This window comes from Phanerochaete carnosa, assembly GCF_000300595.1.
Source record: "Phanerochaete carnosa HHB-10118-sp unplaced genomic scaffold PHACAscaffold_3, whole genome shotgun sequence".
NCBI lineage: Eukaryota > Fungi > Basidiomycota > Agaricomycetes > Polyporales > Phanerochaetaceae > Phanerochaete > Phanerochaete carnosa.
In genome coordinates, this window is record NW_006767630.1 from 1,523,270 (window position 1) to 1,547,577 (window position 24,308).

General features: G+C 55.5%; 5 protein-coding genes across 5 annotated transcripts; 2 read left to right on the forward strand and 3 right to left on the reverse strand.

The window, feature by feature from the left end:
- The first annotated feature begins 465 nt into the window (after positions 1-465).
- PHACADRAFT_251791 (glycoside hydrolase family 5 protein) lies at positions 466-2,615 on the forward strand. Its single transcript, XM_007393169.1, has 15 exons — positions 466-566; positions 618-681; positions 734-957; positions 1,013-1,132; positions 1,192-1,237; positions 1,303-1,351; positions 1,410-1,420; positions 1,496-1,521; positions 1,575-1,599; positions 1,654-1,703; positions 1,771-1,858; positions 1,915-1,986; positions 2,048-2,200; positions 2,261-2,361; positions 2,415-2,615. Exons 1-15 carry the CDS (start codon positions 483-485, stop codon positions 2,490-2,492), a joined length of 1,191 nt encoding a protein of 396 aa, XP_007393231.1. The 5' UTR covers positions 466-482; the 3' UTR covers positions 2,493-2,615.
- Positions 2,616-3,339: 724 nt separating this feature from the next.
- On the reverse strand, positions 3,340-9,196 carry PHACADRAFT_251794 (uncharacterized protein). Its single transcript, XM_007393170.1, has 13 exons — positions 9,040-9,196; positions 8,847-8,880; positions 8,354-8,793; positions 7,652-8,297; positions 7,539-7,598; positions 7,422-7,485; positions 5,050-7,365; positions 4,866-4,996; positions 4,384-4,807; positions 4,147-4,330; positions 4,072-4,089; positions 3,778-4,008; positions 3,340-3,693 (listed from the first exon to the last, which is right to left on the reverse strand). The coding sequence occupies exons 3-7, from the start codon at positions 8,467-8,469 to the stop codon at positions 6,641-6,643; spliced, it is 1,611 nt and encodes a 536-aa protein (XP_007393232.1). The 5' UTR covers positions 8,470-8,793; positions 8,847-8,880; positions 9,040-9,196; the 3' UTR covers positions 3,340-3,693; positions 3,778-4,008; positions 4,072-4,089; positions 4,147-4,330; positions 4,384-4,807; positions 4,866-4,996; positions 5,050-6,640.
- Positions 9,197-10,775: 1,579 nt separating this feature from the next.
- PHACADRAFT_139325 (uncharacterized protein) lies at positions 10,776-15,224 on the forward strand. The gene is made up of 5 exons (XM_007393171.1): positions 10,776-12,369; positions 12,422-13,644; positions 13,696-13,826; positions 13,885-14,057; positions 14,115-15,224. The coding sequence occupies exons 1-2, from the start codon at positions 12,042-12,044 to the stop codon at positions 13,297-13,299; spliced, it is 1,206 nt and encodes a 401-aa protein (XP_007393233.1). The 5' UTR covers positions 10,776-12,041; the 3' UTR covers positions 13,300-13,644; positions 13,696-13,826; positions 13,885-14,057; positions 14,115-15,224.
- Positions 15,225-15,251: 27 nt separating this feature from the next.
- On the reverse strand, positions 15,252-20,323 carry PHACADRAFT_171122 (uncharacterized protein). Its single transcript, XM_007393172.1, has 10 exons — positions 19,912-20,323; positions 19,775-19,890; positions 19,211-19,721; positions 19,100-19,154; positions 18,168-19,039; positions 17,987-18,112; positions 17,656-17,927; positions 17,471-17,600; positions 16,857-17,420; positions 15,252-16,811 (listed from the first exon to the last, which is right to left on the reverse strand). The coding sequence occupies exons 1-10, from the start codon at positions 20,125-20,127 to the stop codon at positions 16,485-16,487; spliced, it is 3,189 nt and encodes a 1,062-aa protein (XP_007393234.1). The 5' UTR covers positions 20,128-20,323; the 3' UTR covers positions 15,252-16,484.
- A 42-nt stretch (positions 20,324-20,365) lies between these two features.
- Positions 20,366-24,156, reverse strand: PHACADRAFT_251806 (uncharacterized protein; the record flags this gene model as incomplete). Its single annotated transcript, XM_007393173.1, has 10 exons — positions 24,014-24,156; positions 23,245-23,956; positions 23,002-23,190; positions 22,918-22,947; positions 22,708-22,863; positions 22,587-22,652; positions 22,444-22,534; positions 21,444-22,395; positions 21,200-21,392; positions 20,366-21,149 (listed from the first exon to the last, which is right to left on the reverse strand). Coding segments are annotated over exons 2-10 (2,021 nt in total), but the record flags the coding sequence as incomplete, so codon positions are not given.
- Between the last annotated feature and the right edge of the window lie 152 nt (positions 24,157-24,308).

The following is a 24,308-nucleotide window of genomic DNA, read 5'->3' on the forward strand; positions in this document are numbered from 1 at the left end:
TCATGTGTGGGGTTGCCTCCGAGATGCAATTTGTCGTACGTGTGCCGAGGAATCTCTGCACAAGCATGACCTGCGCATTCTCTTTGCTCCGGGAGCGAGGCCAGGCCGCCTCTCTGGCCCTTTGAATATCTACTGCGCAGGTTTCTCTGCTGAGTATAATCCCAGGAGAGCCCGGCATTACAGCGCATTGACATGTGCGGTAAGCATGCCGCAAACTTGTGGCGAACGATGCATGATACCAGCACCTACAGTGCTTCGCTATCGGGGACATGTCTGGATAATTGTCATCCGATGTCTTGGCGAATCCTCTCAGTCGACCAGGGGACCGTCAGGCTGCACTGCCGTCGGTATGTGGGAGCTATCTCGGCCAATCAACGGGATACTACTGGGCGTAATCACCACATCTGGGCACTTCGTTCTGCTCTAGGATACATAAAACGACCTCAGCGAGCCGAGCTACTCTCTGAGACTCTAAGCTCAACATGAAGTCTTTCTTGCTGTCAGCCGCAGCGACGCTCGCCCTCAGCGCACCTGCCCTCGGTGTCGCAGTCTGGGGCCAATGTGGTGTGCGTAGTCGCATAATCGCGGAACGCTTAGGAACGCTGACCATGAAACAGGGCATTGGCTTCACCGGTAGCACTACTTGCGACGCAGGCAATGCCTGCGTCTACCTTAACGATTGTCAGATCGTCATCACACCAGCTTGATAGATTGCTCACCGCCACCTCTGCAGACTACTCACAGTGCCAGCCTAGCACCGCCACGACTACGGTCGAGTCTAGCACTGTTGCTTCGACGACGTCCACCGCCCCGTCGAGCAGTAACAGCATCTGCTCCGGTAGCCGCACCAAGTTCAAGTTCTTCGGTGTCAGCGAGTCCGGTGGCGAGTTCGGTAACACGGTCATCCCAGGTGCGCTCGGCACGGACTATACCTGGCCCTCGCCCTCCAGCATCGACGTAAGCAATCGATCAGATCAGACCCGCGGGCAGGCCGCTGACCGCAGTGTGTCAGTTCTTCGTGGGCAATGGCTTCAACACTTTCCGCATCCCGTTCCTCATGGAACGCATGAGCCCTCCCGCGACAGGGCTTACCGGCCCCTTCAATCAGACCTACCTGAGCGGTCTCGAGACGGTGAGTGAGACGTAATGCTGCGGCGCAAGGGGTTTGCAACTGATGTCGCCTTACGGCAGATTGTGAGCTACATCACAGGCAAGGGAGCCTACGCGGCTATAGACCGTGAGTTCGACGGCTTACTGCCGCGGCATGCGCGAGAAAGAGCTATCTGACATCGATGGCTCCAGCGCATAACTACATGATTTACAACGGCCAGACGATTAACGACACAAACGCGTGAGCATCTCGTCAGTTTCGTCCGCTGCATCAGCCCGTCCTGATGGTAACAACACAGCTTCCAGACTTGTATGTATGCTCTCCTCGCTGTTCGCACTAGCCTCGCTTCGAGCCATCCATCATAACACTGATGTGTTCGCACAGGGTGGGCTAACCTCGCCACCGTCTTCGTACGTCTGTTTCCATGCGTGAATGCTGCAGGGCTGCTCTGACGGCGTCTTAGAAATCCAACCCAAACGTCATCTTCGGTGAATAATTCGGGTCCGTGCGCTGCTCACCACGTTGAGCTAACAGCTCGGCAGATATCCAGAACGAGCCGTACACTATTACTGCACAGCAGGTCTTCGACCTGGTGGGTTCGAGCACATGCGAGGACGTTTTGTTTGGGGTGCTCATTATTTTTATTTTTATTTTACCAGGAACAAGCTGCTGTGAACGGAATCCGTGCCGCGGGTGCCACCTCGCAGCTCATCTTAGTCGAGGGTACGAGCTACACCGGCGCTTGGAGTAAGATCAGTCCTTGTGACATCGGTGAAGCCACACGTTGATTAATTGCCCTGCAGCGTGGACGACCACCTCTGGTAACAGCGCCGTATGGGGAGCAATCCAGGATCCCAACAACAACATCGCGATCGGTGAGCGCGCTCACACTGTCTATGTCCGCTTACTCATTGCTCGGGAATGTCTGCGGGAAAGAGATGCACCAGTACCTCGATAGCGATGGATCTGGGACAAGTCCCACCTGTGTCTCCTCGACCATCGGCGCCGAACGTCTCCAGGATGCCACGCAGTGGCTGCAACAGAACAACCTCAAGGGTTTCCTAGGCGAGATCGGTGCAGGCTCGAATCGTGCGTCGCTTTATCTCCTGCAACGCTGTGATGCCTGTGCTGACAGTTTCGCGATGCCAGCCACCTGCATCACCGCCATCCAGGGTGCCCTCTGCGAGATGCAGCAGTCTGGTGTTTGGATAGGCGCTCTCTGGTGGGCTGCTGGCCCGTGGTGGGGCACGGTAAGTGGCGATAGCCTGCTCGCTCCGACGGCACGCACCTCATTTCTCGACAGTATTTCCAATCCATCGAGCCCCCGAGCGGCGCTGCCATTCCCTCGATCCTCCCGCAGGCACTGGAACCCTTCCTGTGAGAGCCGTGCTGTCAGAAGGGCTGGTCGGGGCGTGGAGATCGCGGCGGTGGGATGTGTACAGGGTCCTGTTGTTCGTTCATGGTTGCCGTACGAATGTAACGAATACGATGTTGCTACCCTTTCTGGTGATGGCGTGACGGGTTCGGGGGTGGGTGCGGCTTCTGGTGGGTACGGAAGGAGAGCTGACAGCGTCTGTGGAAGCTCGGGTACGGCGAATGTTTGGCTGGCGGGCGGCTGGTGTGCTCGGATTCTGACGCACTCGGTCTGACAACCGTATGGGAGTGAGCGGGCACAGTGCGGGAGGCTGTTGTGAGACCGTCGGCTGTCGTCGGGCGCGGTGTGTGGGATCTGGAAGAGGCAGCGCGGACGGAGGAGAGGGCGGTTGCCGTCAGAAAGGCGAGCAGGCTTCCGCGTTGCCTGGGGGCCGACGGTCGTCGACGTCCAAGTGTTGGATCTCCCTTCCCCTGCCTTTTCCGGTGGCGTCGAACCGGGCGTCTGTTCCTGGGATCTTGCATCGCGAATCTCGGCACGTGATGTAAACGCTAATCCTCCTGGGCGTCTGCGCGCCCACATCCTGTTTTGGTCATCGTCGATGAACGCTTGAAGAGTATTCCCGACGGCGGCGAACAAATCCTCCATCGAAAAATGCTCCCAGAACCGTTTCAGCCTCAGCGCACACATTGCACTCCTTCGCCCGACCGTCCCTCCAACAAAGACAAAGTCTGCTCTCCCTCCGCCGCCGCCGGTCGCTACCGGACTCGGTCACCCATGCTGATGGAAATGCAGAGATTCTCCTCTCCATCTTCATAGCAACAGAGGTCCTAAGCACCCGCCACCGCTCTCACTTCCGCTCTTTCCTGCTGGAATCTCATGCAGGACCCACCGTGCGGAGGCATAACACCTGGTACCTAGATATGACATACATGACGACCTGCGCGCCCCCTTTTGTACTTTGGAACCCTCGCCCTAGTACATGTGCGGGCCGCGCTGCACATGCAACGCTACCGCGGTCATGCAGGCTCGGCATTTTAACTTGCAATAGTTCCCTTTTTTGCAGGCGCGGAAGATGCGAAACGCTTGCGATGCCAGCAGGCGAGAACAGGGCCTCTGACGGGTCAGCTCCGGGCAGCCGCTACTGCACAGGATTACGTACCTGCGGCTGCGAAGGTAACCACCGGATAAGGGCTAGGTCACAGGGCAGGTGAGCAAAGCTGCAGGCTGCTTTCATCAGGACCCGTGCTGATTCCCCAGCGGTGCTGTTCGCCTCGCTGATTTGCGCCAGTAGTTCCTACCTGAGTAGAGTTTAGTCCGTGAACAACCTGAAACGGCCCGTTCAGGTCCATCTCAGCTATGGATCGGGTCTCCGTCGATGCTTCGCCAAACTAACAGCCTTTCGCAGCATCACAACGTTTTCCGCAACAGCTTTCTCCATTGTATTTGTAGGCTGGCCCTCCGTCATCCGCCCAAGTTCGGATTGTTCGCTTGTTATAAAACGCGGTAGTCGCGCACCTCTCCGAGGTCTTCCTATCACTGTTCTCTCCGTTTGAAATTTACACTAACGTCATCATCCCGAACCCACAGCTCGACGACCTTGCGGGTACGTACTGCAGTATCTGCCGCGGAACCTGTCTAACACCACGCTATGGGAAGGTAGCACGAAAAAACCGGTACATCACCAAACTTTGACTTCTACCTTGTGCGTCGTGTGTGAGCTTCGGGAGCTCTACCTTGTTCGGGACACCATAGCGACGTGCGGCGTTCATACCCACAGTGTATAAAGTAGCTTGCCCCGGTGAGCCCGAGTGCCACATTTGGACCCGCTGTCCAGAGGAGTTAAAGTACGTGAACCTGAAGCTAGGTTACTCTCATCACTAATGCACCACGCTTTCAGCAGGTGGAAGCCGGACCATGCTGAGCGAATCCACCGAGCACGTGCCCGCCCAAAGCGGTCAACCATCTTCATCTTTATCTACCCTCTCCTATGAGAGCGAATCCACTGCTGATCCCGACTGCCCGTCACCACAGCTGTCCCTGTCATCTCCAGCGAGCCCCGCGAATCTCTCGGATTCCGCAGTCATGGGGGCGGCGCAAGAGCCGTCCTCTGGGCCGCTCCGCTCACGCTCGGGGTCGCGGAGTCACGATGCAGCAAACGACCCCAAGGGCAAACGGAAGCGGTCGAGAGTCACGCCGGAGCAGCTGGCGCATCTCGAACGTTTTTTCGCCGCCGATCGAAGTCCTACGGCCGCTCGAAGGAAAGAGATCAGCGACATGCTCGGCATGACTGAGCGACAGACTCAGATTTGGTTCCAAAACAGGTAGGCGAGATATTTACCCCCTGTTTAGGGAGATTTTGCTGATAGTAGTGTATCGTAGACGAGCGAAGGCAAAGCTTCTGGACGGGAAGTTGGATCAGGAATCGATGGAGCTGCCTCCCGACGTGCCGCCAGAGCTGGCTGCAGGCTGGGATACAGACTTGCAGTTGCTGGTCCACGAAGACGACGAACGTGAGCTGTCCTTTCGTTTGTGCTCTCACTCTTGTCAACGTCTGTCTGTGTAGCTATCACAATCGTACCGTGTCAGGAGCTCACAGTTGGCTCATGGCGCCGTCTGGCTTCAGCTGTCACCAAGTATGACTTGGTCGCCTACATCTGCCACAATCGGAAGACCCTAGCCTGGTTCATTCATGCCTCTGGGTGTGGCTTCAAGATGGAGATTCCCTTTGATAGTGTCATTGACACGAAATTCACTAATAGTACGCCTGGCCTAGGACAAGCGTCCTTTATTCTCTCGCGGCCTCCGTCGTTCTACATGGAGCACGCGAGCGGAGAGCCAGGTCCTGGTGGTATTCCTGTCCGCGTTTGGCGACCGAGCTCGGACTGGACAGAGAGGAAGCAGGCGTCGAAGGTGCTCAGACATGACCTGATTGGAGCCGCCATCCAGCTCGCGCATGTCCTGCGCACGATCGCGTCGGCGAGAGCAGGGCCGAGCATCCCGCTGTACCCTATCACATATGACTCTAGCCATCCTGCAGGGCGGCAAGCGTCAGGATTAGCCTTGTCTCCATCGCTAGTAGCAAGGACCCCAGGAGGCATGATGAGCGAGATCGCGGGCCCTTCGCGACCGCAACAATCCACAGCACGACGATTCTCCCGAGCTTCTCCATTGCACTATCACGACTCATCGATGGAACTTGCCGTCGGGCCCGCACCTTCCAATGCGCTGGCTGGTTCTTACCATTCTTTGGCACGGGGACCTGGCAGCCCCCCGCTGTCGTCGCCTCCATACCCCATGACTGCTGCCGAGTTTGCAACCATCTCGTCTTCGTCCGGCACATATGCCGACCACAGCACGACGCCGTCGCCAATGCCTTCTTCGCCTGAACACTTCCTCCACGTGCAGGTCCCGATATCGATGTCCCGCCGCTCGTTCTCTGGCACGCCAAGCCTACTGGGCCCCCAGACCCAGGGCGACTTCGCCGGCAATGGCGAGGAAATGCGGATCCCGCCCTCGATCTCGCACAGTGGCAGACGACACTCGACATTCGTCGAAGGCTCTGTCGGTCCACTAGCCCATGCTGTGTCGTCTCTCGGTAGCCACCCACCACGGGCGTGGGAGACGATGAGGTCGAACATCAGTATTCCGCCTACCCCGCCTTATTTGTTGTTGAGGGAGTACGGCAGCGTTTCGACAACTTCATCTCCACAGCTGAACTTTGCTACACCACCAGAGTACCCGCCAGATTACCAGCGAAGCTTCCCTCAGGGCTAGACTTTGTAATGTTGCCTGACGTCCTAGTCAACAGGCTTGCTTTGCCGTCCCATAGCTGCACAAAACACTCTGCGACGCCCACTATACCGCAGAACCCACCCCAGTGTGTCCTCTCAGAACATTTCTCAGAGTTTTATTTCTTGGGTTAATTATGAGCAGTCCGCCTGGGATTGTGTATTATCGATGTATCCGTAGAGCAACCTATTTAACTGTACATTGATAGACTAGCAATATTGGGGATGAGAATGAACATATAGAATTCGTCGGTAGACTGTCGACGGAATATTTTACAACAGTGGCATCAATAAGATGGATGAAATATAGCTTAGCATGAAAGCACGCGAGGAACCTACGAGGGCTTCTATGGTAGCCAACTACTTCTAATTTGCATTGCCGGAGGATGAGGCGGGCGACACATTCCGACCAAGGATTGGTGAAGAAGTGCTCAGTCCAAGGTCCTTCCGTACCCTCGACCTGCCGCGCTCGGTTTCGTCGTGGCGATTCATCCGTTGTCGTTGTCTCGCGCGCAGTGCAACGTCGGGGCGGAGGAGACATAACAACGCGAGCGCTACGACCGTGATGGCGGCTGCGGTCGCGAAGATCGCCTTGGGGAACACGGCGACTGTTGCGCTGTAGACCACACCGAAGATCAGCGGGCCCAAGATCATCTGTCCAGTGGCCTGAATGGCGGCAAGAGCGCCGAAGAGAGCGCCCGCGTTGCTATCGTCTTGCGGTGGGCCACCAGCGGCAGAGGACGCTTCAGCCTGCGTTCGAAGGATGCACAGCGCAAGGCTGTTAACGGCCGGGTGGACACCGGTGCCGAAGCAGCTCAGTGATGTGAAGGCAATGAAAGGACCGGCGCCCGCTGTCGGAGGGATAAGAGATACAAGCGTATGAGAGAGAAACTCGACGAAGAAGGACGACCGGAGGAGGAGCAGGTCAAAATCCATCTCTTTGGCAATCTGGCCAAGCGTGGGCTTGGGCTTCTTGCCCGCGGGTGGGACTGTCGAAGGCTTGCTTGTTGAGGTGGCGTGGGCTGAGGTGGAGGTAGACGGTCCGAGTTTGCTCCTCGGTTTGGGCTTCGGCTTGAACCACTGGATCAGATCTGCGAGTTCGTCTTCGGTCAAGTTTTTTCCTGGATCGTGCGGAGCAGCCACTCACGAGGCATGATGAGGAGCAAATAAATACAGCGGACTGCACCCATGAGAGTGATGTAGTAGCTCAGCTACAGTGTGCGCGGAGTTAGCGTAGAGCCAGACATACACACAGTGCACGGACCTGTTCAGCGCCCCACTCATATACGTGTTCGGCGTAAAGGTATTTGATTTGGAAGATACCCTGAACAACCTGGTCAAATGATGCTCTCGCACGCATATGATACAACAACTTACACTGGCAAGTAGGAACATGAATAAGGATAGGCCGAGAACGGTCAGACTCCAGTCGGTTCGGTGTCCACCTTCGGGCCTCGGGATCTTCTTGGGCGCGAGCAGCGCCAGAGGATCCAATAAGCGCTGCGTAGACCAACCCTGCTTGACAGCAATCGCCACCTCCAGATCGGAACCTTCGGCGACCCCCTGCTCAGGTCCAGGGGCAGGGGCAGGGACAACCGGTTTCCCGGACTGCGTCTTCTTCTTGGAGATGGACTCGGGGAAGAGGAAGACGACCAGTAACAGGTTAATGAAGGAACACATAGCGGCGACGTAGAATACCGATGTTACCGTTGGTTGGCCGTTGTGCAACACGGGCACGGAAGAGGGAGATGAGCCAGGGAAAGAAAAGATCGGGTGCCGGATGAGATATGCGCCTATCATGGGTCCGATGGAGAACCCAAAATAGAATACACCCGAGAAACGACTGAAAATTTGTGCGCGCGAGCCGTCTGAGGTACAGTCGGACACATATGCCATGGTGGCGCCCTGCAGCGTCGACCAGCCGCCGAGGGCACCTTCTACGATAGGCGAGATAATGAGCAGTTTGTGGCCGTGAGCGGCGAAGGGGCTGTGTGGTGTCGACACTAGGATGAACGTCAAATCACTTACGAGAGGATCATTTCAGCACTTCAGTTCCTAGTCAACTGCATGATAACGTACGTGAGGAACAAGCCAAGGGTCGCAGCTGCAAGCACGCGAGTACGGCCGTATTGCTCGCCGAAATGACCCCACCAGCCAGTCGTGATGGCAGAAAGGAGCCCCATCGTAGTGGTCATGATAGTCTGTATTCGCGCAGCGCCTGCCTGTACCTTCGGGTCGGACAAGCAACGCTTAGATGGAACGGTCCGCGGGTCAGGCTCATCATCATCGTCCGACAATGATGAGTGAGGAAAGTGAAGGGATATGGCTTGTGTTCCCTGTTCGTCTATGAGCGGGCTGTGTATGTTGAAGGTAGGTGCATCCCGGTCAACGGTCGCATTGAAGGAAACTGGAGTTGCAGCTGAGGAGTGATTCGTATGGTCATATACGTCATGCCCATAGACGGCGTTGCATGATAGCTGAGTGAATACCTGCACTCGGGGTGCAAGAGTCATGCCGCGCTGTAGGATTGTTAGTTACGCGTTCGCGTGACTTACTACTTGAGTAGACTTACCACGATGGACGCGAAGATGGCGAAGGGCACGAGCCTAGGGCGCATACGGTCAGCCTACGATATGCAAACTGTCTAGCGGAATTCGGTCGATCTCTTCAGCTGGCGAGCCCATGCGGGTGGTACGGCGACACACAGCGCTTCGAGTTTCGACTCCTCCTCCGGTGGATGCGTTCAAGCGACGCATGAGACTCACCATAACGGTCTGGGACGATAGAATGGCTTCTTTCGCGCTGGCTGTGGCTGGCCCAGCAAGGGCGCGGATTCTGAGACACCAGGAGTCATGAATGCAGGAGCACGTCGCCGGCGACAAGTCAATGTCGCGTCTCACAGCTTTGCAGTCTCGGGTTGGGAGAGATGTGTGTGGTGGTGCAGAGAGAGGAGGGTGAGCTTGTGGCGAGCTTGGGTCGTGTGTATACTTATGGGCAGCGGGGCGGGTGTATAGATAAGACATCGCTTATGTCACCGGTACCCTCGCGGGTCAGCCGTCCGGCGCTGTCCTCCACAGCGACGAACGCGAACGGCTCGAGCCCCCGCTTAACTCAATCGACGATCGAATCACTCAACCCTCCGGGCGAAAATCATCTCAGCAACGCTGTCTACCTACAGGGGACCTCGCTTAACCTCGCGGACTTACTTGCGTACACAGGCACCGACCGTCTTCCCATGCGCCCAGACGCTGAGAGGCCCTGAGACGGCACCTTATCGTGAGGCAAGCTCAAACACACAGCCCACGGCAAAAGCCAGAGTCGCACTCCACCTCCACTTAGAGCGACAAATGGCTTCAAAACTTGAACGTCTACTACATTCACTCTATGCAGAGTATGCGTGCACAAGCGTCTTACACATCTCCGAGCGTAAGGTACGTGTGCATAGGTCGTGCCATCGTAAAGCCCGGCGGGATTACGGATATTGATTTTTCAGACGGAGGGCACGCGGCCAGCTGGTATGTCTGATGCGATGGCGCCTTGCGCACTAGGCGGGTAGATTTGTAAGGATAGGTGTTCACAATGAGCGCAGTTTACGGAGCATCTCTGACTGTAGGTCGTCTAGACTTGTGCGATCAAGGGTACCACCGGCCAGCAGAGCGGCGAAGTGGTGCAATCATGCGTGCGGCGTAGGCTGCTGCATGGGGATTTCTCGCGCTTGGCCTTGCACATCCTGCCAAATTCCCAGTCAGTTCACCAGCAGGGCCTCGGCGGGTGTGTCCAGTCGCACATACCACACGTTGCTTCTTGATCGGCCTTGGTCGGACACCAGCGCTGCCCGCTTTCGCGTTCATGACGCCAGGCGGCTTCGTCCATCCATTCGTTCCTGTTGTGACCCCGGGTGTCGGCGCCTGCCCTTGCCCGGTCCCATTGACTTGACCTATGGAGCCTTCGCGCTCCCGCTTGATCCCCCTCAAAGCATCTACAGGAGCACCTGCGGCCGTACCGGGCGTCGGCGCCGGCGTCGGTATCGGTGTATGTTGCGCGGACGCTACCATCTGTGGCGGCATAGGATTCGTCGAGGCTGCTGATGTGGTAGGTCGTGGCGTGCCTACACCTGCCGGCGTGTGTCCCCGTTGTGCAGGCTGCGAAGGATGCAGCTGTGAAGACACCAGCCCCGGCCGTGGCGTGGCAGTTCTCCCTGGCGTGTTTGCTGATGGAACGGCCGCGGGGGCTGCGATCGCCGTGGGGAAGATTGAGGACGTGCCAAGACCTAGCTGAACGCCTGCTTGGCCTTGCGCTTTTGCTAGTTTCCTGAGCTCTTTCTGTATATGAAGCGCACACAAAGAACGTGTTCAGCAGCAATCTTACGTGAAAGAGCTTTGTGGCACGCACTCTTCGCTTCCTGTCTTCCTTCGCCTGAGGTGATTCACCCACCAGCCCGTTTATGTTCCACTGTGAGATCAAACAAAATGAATTAACGCAATGCACGAACCAGCAGCAAACCAGTTCAAACATACGCCTTTGAGACCGTCTAAGCTTACGGAAAATGCGTCTCTCTGTGTTCTGAGATCGAAAGGCTGGATTTGTATTCGTTGTTTAGGCGGTACTTGCATCATGGTCATTAAATAATCGTCCTTCTTTGTCGAATGCTTCCCTGTATAGGTGGTTGGAACATGTCTCCCACAGCGTGGCCGCAAACGTAGCGGAATACGCACCCGGAATACTTTTGATAAGATGTTTGTAGTTATTCTTCCATTTCTTCTCCCCTTTGCCCTGTCCGTCCTCATCTTCACCATCGTTCCCCGCTCCAGGTGTCTGGGCCGCTGTTGGCGAGGCAATGTCCCTCGGCAGTACCTCACGCTCCTTCCCTTTGCCCTTGTCGCTCGCACTTGGTGGTGCTTGTGGCTGGGCTACCCCTGCTGGGCCGACCGGAGCGGCATACGGGCGGACATACCTGTCGTAAGCAGAGAGGAGCTGGAAGCGCGACAGTAGGTCTTGTGTCGAATCAAAGTACGGGTGGAATGGCGGCTGCGCTGTCAACACGTAAGAAAAAGCGATATGCGGCACATGCCACGTCGTCAGCGCATCGCAGTGGCTGATAGAGGCGAAAAGCAGAGACCTGGTGGAGGAGGCAGGAAGACTGGCGGAGACGGTTGTTCGGGATGCGATGACGGTCCTGCGATGGCGTTTGCGGGCTGCAGTGCGAGCTTTGGTGATGGCGGGTGCAGCTGGGATGTATTTGAGGGCTGCCCGTCGACGTCCATGTCGATGGAGGACGAGACGAGAGTAGTCACCAACGGAGTTTCTGGCAGGGACTCGGACCTGGTTCGGTCTGACTTATTTGATCTCACCGTCAATTACCACTTGGGCGCCTGTCGGCCGCGCTCTGTGGCGCGGGGTTTCAGCGTTGTAAACAAACTGTTGTTACCGTGCGAACGTCCCTGGCAAGCTGCATCCTGGCCCTCGAGCTCAAGCCAGGTCAACTGCCCTTCGTCAAGGCGGCCGTATGTTACATCGTGCGTGTGTTCTAAAACTTTATGTGTCAATATTCTCGCACGGCAAGACCAACACCCGTCGCTTAGCGTGCCGCTTGAGAACGCGTTCCCAGGAGCCTGCGGCTCCGAAGGCTCATCGAAGTCATCATAGGTCGTCATAAAGCGGATCGGTCGGTGTTGAGCTCGCTTTGTCCATCTATTGCACCCCGCCATCCTGTAAGCCCACGTACATCGTCCCTGTTGGAAAACATCTTCTCGCCTCCATTGCTACCATGGAGAACGACCCCGCTATTCCACGTCCTTTCCGTATCAATATACTCGTCGAGGAAGTTGAGCGCATGAAGCGTCTCATCGCCGACACGCGTCTTCCAGATCGCCCTGCTGTTGATGGCATGAGCTGGGACTATGGGGTGGACCTTCCGTGGCTCAAGTCGTTAAGGGACAAGTGGCTGTTCGACTTTGACTGGAAGGTGGTTGAGGAGAAGATGAACACTTTCGCGCACTTCACAGTCCCCATCGAGGGTGTGACTGTACATTTCATGCACCAAAAATCTACCAGAGCGGACGCAATCCCCCTCATCATGCTGCATGGCTGGCCAGGTACGTCTCCTGCGCGCTTTTATTCCCCGAAGAGTTACTGACACCTTCCTAGGCTCATTCTGGGAGTTCCACAGGATCATCCCTCTCCTTACTGATCCTCCTGCGGATCAGCCCGCATTCCACGTCGTTGCTCCATCTCTTCCGGGATTCTGCTTTTCGTCCGCTCCTCCGAGGAAGGAGTGGACGATGGCTGACAATGCTCGCATCTTCGATCACCTGATGACCGGTGTTCTGGGCTATTCCTCGTATATGGCTGAAGCCGGGGACTGGGGTGCCCTGGTCTGCTTGAATCTGGGCTCCGACAAGTATCCTGCCTGCAAGGCCCTCGAGTTCACCAGCTGTCCGGCCCGCCCGACTTTCGGGGCCCTGCTCACAGCTCCGCTCTTCTTGCTGCCAACTTCCTGGAGGAAGTGGGTTTACAGCAAGATTTACTCTGAGGACGAACTCTTCGATTTGGGGCGCGCAAGCCATTTTATGACGAACGGGTCGGGGTACTTTATCCAGCAGATGACACGCCCCCTTACGATCGGGTATGCAGTCAATGACTCGCCCGTGGGCATTCTCGCTTGGATTGGGGACAAGTACCACGATCTTGTCGACCCAGACATCTTTCCGGAGGCTGCGGACTTCATCCTGACCACGGTGTCGCTCTACTTCCTCACCCAGAGCTTCATGACTGCGGCATTACCATATGCCGAAAACACCAAATCTTTCGGGGAGCGCAAGGCGATAAGCAAGCCGTTTGGCAACTCTCGCTTCCCATTCGATGTGAATAACTTTCCCGCCTCATGGATTCGCGCACAGCACCCCAAGTTGGTCTTCACCCGAAGCCATCAGCAGGGCGGCCATTTTCCAGGGTACGAGGTTCCTGATCTCTTAGCCGAAGACATTCGCGCAGTTGCGTCGGGTCAAAGGGCCTTGTTCCCCTAAGATATGTCCATGTGTACGCCTCCGTTTGTCTGGTGTATGTTAGCAACTCGAGTTTTAGTACCAAGTTTGGGAGTGTTTGGCCATGTAGGGTCCAGGACGTGAACCGTAGCGACAGCTCTCTGCCATTCTCTGCACAGCCCTTGCATGTAGATATCCCCTTCTGCATGTCTACGCCAACTCTAGTTGCGCGTAACGAAATCCACAAGTCCTGCAAGACTTTTGAAGCTGTCGTTAATTATTTAAACGACTACAGTGAGGCGGCGACTGCTATCATTGGCATTCAGAAGAAGCTTGCTAGGGCTCTTCGAGATGCTGCGTCAGCCAAGGCCACCTCGGAGGTCCCAGGTATGCATTTTTGTCATCTTCGGAAGGGCATACTGAGTCCCCCACCCAAAGCTAACGCGTTGAACGCGAGCGCGACCGTGTTCGATACCCTGTGCGAAGTGGATTCGAAGTTCGCAAAGTTCGTCGATAACGAGTGCGAAGGAATTAGCACGGAGGTCAAGAGATGGTTCAAAAGGCTTGCTGTGAGTCCGAGTACTGCTTTGTAGAACTGTTTAACACCGAGACTGGAGATGTTCGCAGAAAGAGGAACGCACCCACGATGAGAAAGTAGCCAACGCCAACGACAAGATAAAGCAGGCTGGACAGAACTATGAGAAGAAAGTGAAGAAGAACCCCGCCGACGCTGCTGCAGAACATGCTCGCTACATCAATTCGCTTACCACTCTTGGAGTCGAGACCAACCAGGAGAAATAGTGCGATTCGATTTGTCTTACGCTTCCAAAGCAGCCTGATGACATCGTTCCCTTCAGTAACCACTCACTTATGGTGACGCAGCGTCACGAAGTCACTCTGTTCGGCCTTGCGGCCTGCTTGTCTCGTGTAGCAGATTCGGAATGGCTTCGGGTCTGCGAAGGCGTGCGTCGTATTTCCCCGAACGTTGGGCGGGTTGGAGAATGGCGTGTCTTATGTGAGGGTATGCCCTGGTTCACAGCCTGTTGTGCACGAGCGTTTCTGAATTGTTGATATGCAGGAAACTGGCTTGGCCCGGTACCTCCCCCCCTCCCGGACGTCGATGAGTCCAAGAGGGTAGACTCTGACCTGACTCCCAACAAAGTAACGAGCGATGACACGATGGAGAGTGTCTCGGACCGTCTACTTGCCACTCCAGTTCTTCAGCGTACATCTAGAGCTGATACACTCTACGAACAGTCTCCGCAGTACTTCTCTCCGCCAAAGTCAGCCACGCCTCGGCAGGGCACCCTAGTCATCCCTGCAGAATACGAAGACTCCCGAGATAGGAGCTACTCCATAAACTCGATAGCGTCCTTAGGCTCCTTCCCTGTGCCTCCCACCCATCTCCCTCTCCCTCGGCTCAACGCCGACAGCCTGACAGCTAACCAACTGACTGATCTTCAACATGTTTCTCGATCATCCTCTTCGGTACAATTGCCTTCCCAGGTGTCGTCTACTTCTGATGCACTATCTGCGGCACCTCCATCGCTGCCAGCCGAAAGTCGAAAAGACTCAGCGACCTTCCTTGACTTCAGCTCGCCTCCAGGCTCCCCGCCTGTTCCTGTCCACGAGAGTCCGAAGAGCATAGTGCAGTCTCTCGCTTCATTGAATGAAGCCCCTCTTGATGGTGCACAGGCCTCCAAGTCCTCAGCAATTCCGGACAAACAGCAGACCGTCGTGCCATCTGAGCTGAGGAAGCTATCCATACCTCACCCGCGGGGCGGTTATATTGATGATGGAGACGATCATAGGACCATGAATAATGGCGAGAGGACCGTCGGCTCGGCCGCTACCATCGCACCCGTCAAGCCCGCCCTTGAGAGGAGCGACACCGGTCAGAGCAAGGGTGGCAGCGTGGTTGCCGCTATACGCGATAAATACTCTCGTAGCGTGAGCTATTAAGCTATCTACGGTGCTCGCACCGATCTGACGTTAGCTATTTCGTAGATTGATTCCGCTTCACCACCCCCGAGAGATGTTCCGCGTCTCCCACAAAGGGTCTCTGATCTGGCCTCCCGGTACGACCCGTCAACCAATACGCTAAGCGAGCAAACTGCATTCAGATCGCCGCTTCCAGACTCAACCCGGACCCCTCGTGAGATGCGTCAGCAAGACGTGGCTCCTGCTATCAGTCGCAACTCCTTCTCGCCACCGCGCAGCCACAATTCTGAGGATTCGTCGGCCGACGAAATCACCCGACGCAGGCAGCGGATACAAGAGCTTGAGGAACTGGAGCTCAGAGAACAAGAATATGCCTTGCGTATGAAGGAGAAGGAGATCCGTGAACGTGCACGAGAGCTAGAGCGAGAGCAACTTGAGCTGATGAACGCGAGGCAGAATCGATTAAAGGTTGACTTGACGAGCGATCGTGCGCGGCCTCTGAGCATTGGCCGACCAGACTCGCTTGATGTTTCGACGACACCTGTCCAGGCTCACCCTTATGCATCTTCCAACACGATATCTCCGTCGTCGCCACGATTTACTCAGCGCCTGTCGTCGCAGCCACCGTCACCTATGGTGGCTCAGCCTCTGGAGCAGACCAATGTTCGTGACGCAGCAGTGTCTCCTCGTATGCAGTCTACCGGGATGCGTTCCGAGAAGCCTAAAGGGTGGATGCGGCGGCTGAGCATGCCAGTAATAGGCAACGCGCTTGGTGATAGCAAGAAAGGCGTCAGCAGCGCAGACGTCGTCCCCTTTTATCGCAACAGCCTCGCGCTGCCCGAAGAGGATGGCCGGCTACGTAACGAGCTGGTGAACGGCTCGAAGAACCGCAGTGTCACGAGTCTCATACGACGCTGATTGAGATGTGGATACTTTACTCCTTTATTTCGCTATATATCACTCACGAAGTAACGACCCGTCATGATCTAGGCTTTTACGTGTTACCCTTGTCGAAACGAGCTGATATCACGTTTGTGGTTTGTTTGATCTACTCTTGCGCTTGTGAACTCGATGTGTTGAGCAAGAGCGACGTGTTGAGCAAGAGTCACAGCAACGTCTCCACGCTGCCATAGCTCTCAAAGTTCGACACGAAACATTAATGTATAGGACAATAGTACGTTTACAGTCCAGTCAGGTTCGATTACAAGAGTTTCAACCAAACCATCTACACAATTAAGGGGTCAATAATAAGACGACGGCATTATAAATACCTAACTATACGACCTTTACGATGGACGAAAATGATAGCCACCGTTGCTCATAGAGTGACTGTGCGCGGCAGCCGATGTTGGAGAGCCGACAGGGTGCTGTGGGTAAACCGTTCCGTTGGACCAGGCCGCGGTCCTCGAGGCAGCTCCACCCTGCATATACGCCAGCGACTCAGCAGCGCTGAAGTGACTCGGGCTTATTTGTGCAGCGGGCGACGCATGGCGGCTGTCTGTGGAGCCTGTCCAGCCTAATGTGTGCATGGACTGCGCGTCCATCACCCGCGGCGACGTCTCCTGAGGCTGTGTTCGGCCGTAGGAATGGGCCGGCGCAGACTGAGTGTGATACTACGCAACCGACTTTAGCAAGTGCATAGCGTGTGACATTGAAACAAGGCATGCCTGGTATTGATGCCCGGCTCCATAGGATCCATTCTGTTGATACGGGCTGCTATACTGGTTTATAGAACCACCAGCGAGACTATCGTCTGCAGGATAACCGTTTGACCATGCACCTCTAGAGAAGGCATGTTGCTGCGGTTGATAATGCGAAAAAGAGATCCCAGCTTGTGATCGTTGCTGTGTTCCGTACATTGAGCCGGAAGCCATCGCGCGCTGATCCGGGTACTGCTGACTATAAGGCACACTACTGGGATAGGCGGCACGTTGCGAATAAAGCGGGTCTGAGGTAGGGTGCGAGTACGAGTTGTACTGCATGGCTTGGGTCGGAGCTTTCTGAGAACGATCTTGCGTCCGAGGTTGTGATGTCACTGAAGTACTGCGAGTAGTTCCATTCGCCAGCCGTTGCATAGCCGCCGGTCTGCAGCGCGAACAATAAAATTTCTCATGTTGCCAGTTGCGTCGAGGTCTTCCAGCCTTATCGTCAGCCGCATCATGACACGGGATATGCTGCCACCTCGAACACATTCCGCAGGACACCATGGGCAAACCGTCATTCTGGGCGAGGTAATCAGGATGGGTTATGAGCGGACTACTAACTCACATACCACATTGACTCCGCATCTGCCGCAGATTTCGCAGTCTAAAGTCCAAGACTCGCTAGCGCTAGGTGTTGCTGTGCGAGTGGGCTGTCTCGAAGTTGAGACGACACTTGCCGTTGGCGTTGTGGGGGGCGCACTGTTTCCACGGCACTATCAGAGCTTCACGCATGACGTTGAGGGCGAGCACGCACCTCTCCCGCTCTTTTCGCTCTTGAGCCCTGCGTTCCCGCTCCTCGCGTTCAAGACGCCGCTGCTCCCGAGCTTTTTCCCTCTTTTCCCGTTCTGCATCCTCTTTCTTGACACGTGTTTCGAGACGCCGCTGTCGCGCAAGCTTCTCCTCCTCTTCAGCCTTTCGCATGGCGGCAAGACGAGCCTCTTCCTTTTCAGTCTCCTTCAGGGCAATGCGTGATGACCGCTTGCGATGCACGATAGCTTCTTCCATCTTGCGCTTCCTTTCGGTCTCCTGTTGCAGATGTCGTGGATATCAATAACGTTCTGCGAACGGTAGTGGAAGGGACTTGCCCTCAACTCGGCGACAACTCCCGGGACAATCATAGACAGCGCCTTGTGGAGCCTCTTTTCTATATAATTTGTAACCTTCGCGAAACGCTCCCCAATCTCCTCCCACTCTTGAAGCGTAATACAAATCTGCGGACAGAAAATCTCAGGATATGCTTTGTAGGTATATCGGGCGCGTACTCACAGCTTCCCACTCTACGAAGTCCGGTGGTATATTGCTAGTGTTATCGACGATACGGTCTTCAAGAGCAGCGTTTGAATGCCCGCCCGATTTCTCTTCTGTTATTGGCCGGAGCCCTTCTATTGTTGAAGCTTCAGCGACGGCAGAAGTCTCGGCAATCTCGTCCAGCTTAGCGTCCATGTCTTTTGCATGTTCGGACTCATCGTCGGTCAGCTCGGTCAGCTCACTAACGTCGCCGTCGTCGCTGAGACCAGTGTGCGGCGCGTCGTCGTCATCCGCCTCATCCTCAGGTAGTCTTCGCGGTGGTCTCACCGATTTCGTTCGAGAATCGGTCATCCGTTTTGCTCTCCTACTCCGAACAGGTGCGTCGTCAGCCGTTTGCTGTAGCCACTCCTCAGGAACTTGTTGCCATTCGTCGTCGTCGTCGTCGTCGTCGTCTACAGGTGTACCGCGAAGGCGAGCACTCGCTCTGGTACCGCGTACAGGCTGACTCGACGCTGGCGTAACGCCGTTACTCTTGGTGTTTCTTGTAGAACGCGAGCTGTACTTCTCAGAGGCAGCAGCTTGTCTCTGGAATTCGGCAAGCTCTTTCGCTTGGGCATCAAGTTTCTTATTGGCCTGAAGCTTTGCAGCACGAGTTCCTCTGCCAGTAGTAGAGGCTTCGATCGCCCTGACCTGACGAGTGGCCCGTTCGTTGGAGGTGCGTGTGCGCTTTTGCGGTAACGACTCAGGCTCGGGCCCGGAGTCAGAGTCTTCCTGAACTATAGCTTTGCTGGTGGAAGCTTTGTTAGCAGACTTATTTGTAACAGTCTTGCGTTTGCGCTTTGGGGGGGAAGGAGGTTTGGGTGGTTCGCGTTGGAGCCAAAGACGGTCAGCTAATCGAGGCCAAAGCAGGTCAAATGGCGAAATGGTTGACAACGACTGGGAATGCTCACGCCCAATGAGCCAGTAGGTGTTCATTTTTGCGTCCCAGCCGATAGGCTCATGTCGCTGCGAGGCAATGTGGTTATAGCAAAACGCATCGATGACACCGGACATACACCCACCCAACCACCATGGTCGCCGTCATCCTTCATAATCTGTCTCAACCGATGAGGGTTCTGAAACTGCCACTCCGTCAGCAGGTAGAGAGAGTCGAGCTTTTCGAGCATGGACAAATCCAGCCAGTTCCTGCTTTCCACCAGCTGAGAGTCGATGTCCGGGAGTTGCTTCTCCGCATCGTCTTCAAACTCATCTTTGACAAAGACACTTGAGCTTCCAGCTTCGTCCTCTTTCGCGCCCTCTACCTCCAAATCTCGCGAGGGACTCGTCCCGTCTTCCTCGCCGTCCCTGGGTTCCGGGGTGCTGTCGCGCTCAAGTTTGGTAGCAGACTGGCGCGAAGACTCCTGAGGGTGCTCTCCCGATTCGGGCACGTTGGCATCCTCTTGGTCTTCCATGGGGGTCGTAGGGTCGCGCGACTGCATTCTGGACGAAGCAGGAGGCTCAGGGCCCAGGGGGTTCGCATCCGGTTTGCGTCTAAGGTATTGCTTACGCAGTCCAGATTGCCAGTTTTCCAGGCTGTAATCAAAACAATGAGTGAACATGATTTGTAGATATTAGCAACCACGCACGAGAGCTTGCGATCCTGCGTCAATGTGTAGAGCAATCGGTGCATAATGCGAGGGAGGTACAACGCTGTTCCCCGCGCAAGGTCATCCTCGATGTCCTGAATAGGTGACCGAGCGTACTATTAGTTGAGGGGACACACATGAAATGTAGTGAAACTGACGGCCAGAGCAATATCCGGGGCGGCGAGTAGCGGTGCGAAGGTGTAGAAGAACTGACTGAACGCAACCCATTTCCACAGTCGTCTGAGCGTCGAAAGGCTGTCTAGATAGGTGGCATCCGCCGAAGGCACGTCTGTGAAGGAGACAACAGGTGAAGCGCGACCTGGTGTCGCTGAGGCGACGACCCGGCGAGGCATGCGAGCTATTCAAGGCTTTATAAAGAAAGCCGGAGATCAATAGCAAGGCGTTCGAGCCGCCACTGTGCAGCAGTGTCGCGAGCCTAGCGCAAAATAGCCAAGACGAGTGATATGCCGTCAAGAGTGCGTTGCAGGACGCTGCAGGACGAACGACGACGAATAATCCGAGCACAGCGAGGACGACGGCGACAGCGGACGAACGAATTCGAGTTCAGTTTGGGCAGATTGGCAAACAATTCCGGCGTCTATTCTCACGTGGAAACCGGCACGTGCCTCAGCAATCACTAGCATAAATACAGCCGTCCTCACATCCCTGCATTCGCCCCATCCTGATTTCGCTGCATGAACGACTGGAGCACGCCGGCAGAGAGATTGGGCATAGCAGCCCCTGCTGCACCGCCACTACCCGACATCCGCTGGCGCATTCCGCCGAACGACAAGCCGCCCAAAGAATTCGGTGCATTTACGCCGTTCGTAGGCATCTGCGGTTGACCAAAGTTCATCATCGTGCTCGCCCCGGCCATCTGCTGTCCGGCCTGGAATCCAGCGGATGGCCGTCCTGCGAAAGCGTTGGGCATACTCATAGGTGCGCTCATCTGCTGAGAGGCCTGTCCGCCGGGCACGCCGGCCATAGTGCCCATGTACGCCTGCTGCTGCGCCTGTTGCAGTTGCTGATTCTGCTGCTGCTGTTGTTGTTGCTGTTGCCGGAGAGTGACCATTCGTGTCATAAACAGCTGTTGGAGAGCGGTCTTCAGTTTGTCGGGGGGAAGTTGGTTCAACAATGCTCTCTGCTCGTTAGGCAGATCGTGGTAGAGCTTGAGCATGGCCTGGTTCAAATTATTGGCTGCTGGCTGCGGTTGCGGTTGCGGCTGTTGCTGTTGCTGTTGCTGAGGAAGATTCGTCTTGGGTAATTCAGGTACTCCAGCCGCGAAGTAGAAGGCCAGGAGCTTGCCCTGATTGACGAATAGAAGAAGTCGATTTTTTACTGTACCGTCCAGCCCTTGCCACGCCGCCATTGCGTACTACGTCCAAGTCAGACTATCGTGATATATATCTGAGTCAGAGAACTCACAATATTCCTATCCTGAAGCAACCGCACTAGACTCCTGAAGTTCTCTGTATTCACTTGCGCATCGGCACTCTCATTGACAGTAATTATACCAGCGAACGGTTGATTCTGATGTGCTTTGGCCCATTCTTGCAGCATGAGCGGTGGAACTGCAGGCGGTGCTGGGGTAAGCCCAAGAGCATGAGGCCAAGCCGCCCTAGGTGAAAATATGAGCTAGTACCGTTGGCAGGACGAAAATACTACTCACAGGCCCTCTGGCGCAGTCTTGAACTGTATATGTACGGTGGCTTGCAGCTCACGACGGACGTGTGACGTAGCATCAAATCCTTTCCACGTCAAGGTCCCCCGCCAGATGTTAGGCCGTATGGCTCCCATCCCCAGTAGCGTGGGCTGCATGTTAGCATTGGTGGAAAGACCTGAAGCAGCGGAGGGTATTCGAGGCGTGCGATTCTGCTGCTCAATGAGCTTTCGCATTTGCGCCGCCACCTGAGGAGAGGTGCCCGACGGCAGTGGAGGTCCTGGAAGTGGCACAGGAGATGTCTGTGTCGACAACTGCGGCTGAGATATTGGCCTGGCATTTGAAAGACTCGGCGTATCCATGAGAGTGTTGACCTGGGCGGCGGAAGATGCGGTGTTAGAAACGAGGCCGCCTGCGCCGCTTGGCGGGGGAGGGGGCGGCTGGGACGCTGAGGAGTCATCCGCACCCCCTGCAGACGTCGTCTGAGGTTTACCGGCCTTTTCGTTCGCTTTCACTGCCATTACTGTTCTCACGATGCCTTTCAGCTTTTCCGTATTAGTCCGTATTGGAAGGATGTGCTCCTGTCGGTAGAGCCTTGCCTCTTCAACTTTCCCGGCAGCTTCCAAGTTACGCGCGATCTCTTCCTTGGGCTTCAGATCTGCTTCCAAAGCCTGGACCCGGAGGACCAACTTTTGCATCTTCTCCATATCGACATTCTGAAGAACCGCCGTTACGTCAGATTGTGGAGTCGAGGCCGCCTTTTGTGGGCCGCTTGACGGCTGAGCAGCAACGTTCAACTGCGGTGAGACAGACGGTTGAGTGGTGGTGATGCCGGGCCGCGCGATAGCAGCTCCAGGAGTCGGTGAGTTGGTCGTGCTGGGGGAGGCCTGATTTGAGGTCCGAACACGTTTGACTTCAGGACTAGGTCCGCTTTCTATGGCCCTTTTGACACCCTGTGGGGCTAGCGCAGACTTAGAACAGACATCGTATCGAAGGCGAGATTACTCACTCTTCGGAGAAGGCGCAGGGAACCCCATTAGCCGCGCAGTGTGCTGGGGCCTGAGCGTAAACCACGGTGTCTGGGCCAGCGGACCTGCAACCTAATGAAGGCGTTCAATAGCCGTACATGGCGGCGCCGAAATTCGGACTTGCCGCAGTATGAAAGTCTTCCAGCTTCTGACATGGCCTCAGGTTGATGAGGTTGTAGTTGATCTCCCTCTAGGAGGCTCGAACTGTGAGGATTCGCACGAATGTCTAGCCGACAGAGACATACCTTCTTTAATTCTGAGGGTAGCGCCTCCCATGTAAGCTGATCTAGCGCAGGATTTACATTCCACGTCGGCCGCTCTGCAGAGTCCGGGTTACATGCTGTTACATGAACAATGTGCTTGATGAGGTTCTGGAGAGCAGGGTTTTTGGAGGCAGCACTCTGTCGGTAATATCGGTCGATGGTTATCCAAAGGATATACAATATCCTACGCACCTTTGGGTAGTCCGTTAAAACGTCAAATAGCTGTGGAGGAAAGAGATAAGAATGCAGCGCAGAGATGATAGATTCAAGACGCACCTCAATCGCAGCCACGAGACCTTCTAGTACCGCCATCCCGCGACCGCCACCCCTACTTGTCTGACCAGCTCCACAGGTGGAAGGGTCTTTTGCCTTGAACAAATTTTGCAAAGAAGTGAAATATGTCTTTGCTAGTAACGGCGACGGACGAGTGGACGAGGAGGCATAGCAGACCAGTGCGATGTGATGCTAAAGCATAGCAGCATAGTCAGATTGAGTGGTATGCGCATCTGGAATGCGTACTGTCTGTAGGTCAGGATGACCTTCGCGCAAACGTGCAATGAAATGTTGCATATACTGTCCAGACAATGTTGGCTGAACACGCCCCCATTCATTGGCGAGGTCAACAGATGAATCGAAGACATAGGCGATAGCAACCTCTGGGGCCTTTGTTGATACCATGCGACAAGATGGGGTCCCGAGAGGGTTATTGTTTATGTAGTTCGACGAGCGCGGGGTATCACAAACTCGATGTAGTCCAAGTTTACGCAGTGAGGCCGCGATCACGGAATGAGGCGATCTGTGATTCAGCGCCACAAAAGTATGGGCAAAGTAGAATAAAGTGACAAGTCCCCAGCAATACTACACTGTTCGTAGTGCGGTGACAAGTATGCTAACATACTGCGTCCTTGAAAGGTCCGATATCACGACGTGCAAAACAAGAAGCGAGAGCTAAACGATAAAGTACGTAACGACAGCTCTCATGCGAGAACTACCCACACGCCCGTCATGATTCCTGCCAGGCATCCGGTTGCGGTGAAAAGCCAGCTCCCACTTAGGCTGAGAGACTGGGAGCCGCTGCTTAGCTCATTAGCTGCTGCTGCGGCAGCACTGGTGCCGCCGACCATGCTGAGCCATTGGCTGTACTGCAGAACGGTACCAGTACTAACAGGCGTATACGGTGTAGACGGAGCAAATATCGGTGTGAAGGTGTCCACCACGCCAATAGTGGCGCCTGGATATAAATAGAATATCAAGAGGCGATCTATGAGAGATCAGTGCAGAAACAGACCTTCGGCATTGGTTGTCGTGTAAGTGTATACTGTTGGACCTGCTGCGGTGGACGCGGGTGGAGCCCCAACAGGGCCTTGCTGCGGCGTGGTAGTGGTTGCGACAGGAGCAACGGGCGGGGTCGTCGTGGTCGTGGTGGTAGGGAGGGCGAGAGGATTTGTAGTGGTCGTGGTGGGGAGGGCGAGAGGGGTCGTGATGGGAGTTGTGAGAGCGCCCGTCAAGGTCTCCACTATCTGCGTCGTCGGCAGACCGAGCTGGGGGTCGAGCGTGATGACCTCGACTATGGTTTCGCCCAA